The sequence below is a fragment of the Salmo salar genome, chromosome ssa15, assembly GCF_905237065.1.
Source record: "Salmo salar chromosome ssa15, Ssal_v3.1, whole genome shotgun sequence".
Taxonomy (NCBI): Eukaryota; Metazoa; Chordata; class Actinopteri; order Salmoniformes; family Salmonidae; genus Salmo; species Salmo salar.
This window is the reverse complement of record NC_059456.1, coordinates 2,661,377-2,664,756: the sequence shown is the minus strand read 5'-3', so window position 1 is coordinate 2,664,756 and position 3,380 is coordinate 2,661,377. Positions and strand designations below refer to the sequence as shown.

The following is a 3,380-nucleotide window of genomic DNA, read 5'->3' as shown; positions in this document are numbered from 1 at the left end:
AACTCGACATGACTGTCCCTTAAGTGTCCACGGACCATTCCCGCATTCTCAAAAATACAAATATTGTTTAATTCTCCAATTTTGAGGATTAGGAGTTTTGGGAAGAAGAATGTCTTTGTTCTCCACAAGTTCTCTCCCTCCAAACTCCATGTCAGCGAAGAGAGAGAGTTTTAAGAAGTAATTTATGACCATGGTAAAACCTGGGGTGGGAGAGAGAGTGAGAGGGCGTGATATACACCCTAAAGGGCCATGTCGTTACACTGTAAAAGGTAAATGTCGAATGGTCTCAAATCTAGTAGAAATATTGATGATCTCTTTAAATATGATATGGACCATCTTCTAAGGCATCTTCTGAGAAATCATAAAACAATTCAGAAACATGATGAAGCCAGACTGAGACCATCTTGCCGTAAAGCACGTTTTTTTAGTTGACACTAAGGAAGTGAATACACAAGTGAAAGGGTGAGAGAACCAATCAGAAACAAGGTCACAAAGGTCCTAGGTTACAATCTAACCATCATTCTGTTCCTTCTAGTGACTGTAGTCGTAGCTGTAGGTGTAGTAGACGGTGCCTCTCTTCAGCTGGCAGGTCTCAGTGTGTGTTCCTGGGTGGATGGTGGTGGTGCAGGTTCCCAGGAGGTGATCTGGACCGACGTTATTATCCCACACCTAATAATAATAATAGTAAAAATAATCATAATAATCTTCCTCCTCCTCAGCGTTATCCTCTTCATCATCATAATAATAATTGATGAGATTTACATAGTACTTTTCCAGTGATCAAAGCGCTTTGCATAGTAATGGGGAAACTCACCTCCAGCTTCAGGACAGACTTGTGGATGATGTCTACGAAGTTGAACTCGCTGGGCCAGGTGGGGTTGGCCTGGTTCTTCAGAATGCTGCTCATCCCACCGAAAACTGTGCCATACCACACCTAAAGAAGATAATGTTGTCATTAGACTTTATTAAACATTTGATTTTTATTATTGTGCTTTTAAAACAAAATTATTTTTAATGTATGTAGAGTTGGCTCACTTGAATGAGGAACCTCTATACGTATTTTAACATTTATTAATTCATTCATTCATTTTTTTGTTCATTCAGTTTTTTATTAGTTCACCTAACAAATAACAAGCCAAGCACTGACATTTTCATGTTCACACATCACTGTAGCCTACTTGATATCCAAACAAATGACTGCTGACTGTCTACTGTTTACTATTTGATTAGTTCTGTGTCTCTGTCCTTTTGTCTTATGTCTGTCCTGTCTGTAACATTACTGTACTTCTTCTGTTTTATCACCCCACCTGCCAGTCCTTCATTGTAAATAAGAATGTTTTGTTAACTGACTGTTTGGGTTAAATAACGAATAAATAAATGAATCAATTCACCTTGACGTAGGGGTCTGGCTGGGAGAGGTCTCCTTTCAGGTTGGAGGCACTAAGGCCCCACACCCTGACGTGGACGTCATCCAGGTCACAGTGTACAATAGCCAGGGTGCATAGCACCAGCAGTCCCAGGGACAGAGAGAGAGAGGCCATGGTACACTGTCTGAAAGAGAGGAGAGGAGGGGAGGTGACAGGAGGGGAAGATATAAACATGTCCATAAGTGCTTGAAAGTATCACCTCAAACTGTATTCAGAGAGGTGGAGTAAAAATACAGTTGAAAGACCAGGACATATTATTAGTGTTAGGAGATTAGTCAGTGGAGGAAGAGAGAGAGATCGACAGACAGCGACAGAGAGAGAGAGACAGAGACAGAGACAGACAGAGAGAAAGATAAATAAATGGAAGACACCAGAACAATCCTGAATCAGCAGAAATACAGGCTCTTATTCAATTGCAGATATTGGCTCTCCAGAAGTGTGTTTGATTTACACACCAGCGTATCCTAGATGGAGGGAGATGACACTTGATATAGAAACTGCCATGGTGTTACACATTCAGTTCTGACAGCAAACTTGGCTGAGAAGTCATCCAGTGTACTCAACCAAACTGACACTTCATTTCTATATCTGTTATTGCACAAATCTTAAAGTGCTTTAAGGAACGCCACTCATGACTGCAGTGGAATCCCAGCCACTGTCTACAGAGATAACAAAGGAAAGATGGATGCCCACACAGAGAGAGAGAGAGGGGGGGGGGGAGATGAACAGAAGAACAGCACCAGAACAACAGATCATGTTTTACCTGGATATTCTTGAGCTGGACGTCTGTCTTCTCTAGTCACCCAACTGCTGATGGTCCTTACTGTGCCATCTAGCTGTTTATAAAGATCCCAGAACCCCCCCCCCACCCCCCCACCCCCCAGGTGGTATGTTGACCCACAAGTGATATGTAGGAATACTTAACCAATGAGAGCACACCCTATATTACCACGAGACGTATGGAAGCCTATAAGGTGTAACAACAAATTCTGATACTATCTGAAATGCTGATTGAACAAATTGTATTCCAGATAATGTCAAAAGGCCAGCCCAGTGAATAAACAGTTAGGTAAGGGAGAGGGCAATGCTAAGGGTGGAGATGGTAAATAGTACTGCATAGAATCTGTAATTCATCAGTAATACCATTAATCATTATATACAGTGCACTCAGAAAGTATTCAGACCCCTTGACTTTTTCTACATTTTGTTTCTTTACATCCTTACTCTTTTAGCAAATGTATTAAAAATCTAAAACAGAAATACCTCATTTACATAAGTATTCAGACTCTTTGCTATGAGAATCGAAATTGAGCTCAAGTGCATTCTGTTTCCATTGATCAACCTTGAGATGTTTCTCCAAGTTGATTGGAGTCCATCTGAGGTAAATTCAGTTGATTGGACATGATTTGGAAAGGCACACCCCTGTCTACATAAAGTCCCACAGTTGACAGTACATGTCAGAGCAGAAATCAAGCCATGAGATCGAAGAAATTGTCAGTAGAGCTCTGAGACAGGATTGTGTTGACCATAAATCACATTTAAGATTCCTGGCACTGAGACTATACACCTTGACTTACCAGGACACACTTCAGCAGCAGGCCCAAGGACAAAGAGAGAGAGACAGGAGGACATGGCTCACAGCAAGGGCAGGATGGAAGAAGGACAACTAGGAGAGATAGAGTGGAGGACATGACTCACAGCAAGGGCAGGATTGAAGAAGGACAGCTAAGAGAGAGAGAGAGAGACAGTGGCTAACTATTTGGCCATGGTAACTGATCAAAACTTAGGAAAACCTTGACAAAGTACAGGCTCAGTGAGCACAGCCTTGCCATTGAGAAGGGTAGACACAGGAAAACCTGCTCCCTGTTGAGGAAAGGCTGTGCAACCACTGCACAACAGCAGAACCTGAGACGGAGCTGCATTTCCTGACAAAATGTAAAAAATATAAAACAA

At 41.8% G+C, this 3,380-nt stretch overlaps 1 protein-coding gene across 1 annotated transcript; it reads right to left on the bottom strand.

The window, feature by feature from the left end:
- Positions 1-404: 404 nt before the first annotated feature.
- On the bottom strand, positions 405-2,275 carry LOC106570882 (perforin-1-like). The gene is made up of 4 exons (XM_014143449.2): positions 2,191-2,275; positions 1,392-1,551; positions 815-934; positions 405-669 (listed from the first exon to the last, which is right to left on the bottom strand). Exons 2-4 carry the CDS (start codon positions 1,539-1,541, stop codon positions 532-534), a joined length of 408 nt encoding a protein of 135 aa, XP_013998924.1. The 5' UTR covers positions 1,542-1,551; positions 2,191-2,275; the 3' UTR covers positions 405-531.
- Between the last annotated feature and the right edge of the window lie 1,105 nt (positions 2,276-3,380).

Bases quoted from the DNA above. Each gene is read 5' to 3' on its own strand.
- LOC106570882 (XM_014143449.2), bottom strand. From the start codon at position 1,541: ATGGCCTCTCTCTCTCTGTCCCTGGGACTGCTGGTGCTATGCACCCTG. The intron at 935-1,391 runs GTGAATTGATTC...TATCTTCTTTAG, and splicing joins AGCCAGACCCCTACGTCAAG to GTGTGGTATGGCACAGTTTT. The intron at 670-814 runs GTGAGTTTCCCC...TATTATTATTAG, and splicing joins AGTCTGTCCTGAAGCTGGAG to GTGTGGGATAATAACGTCGG.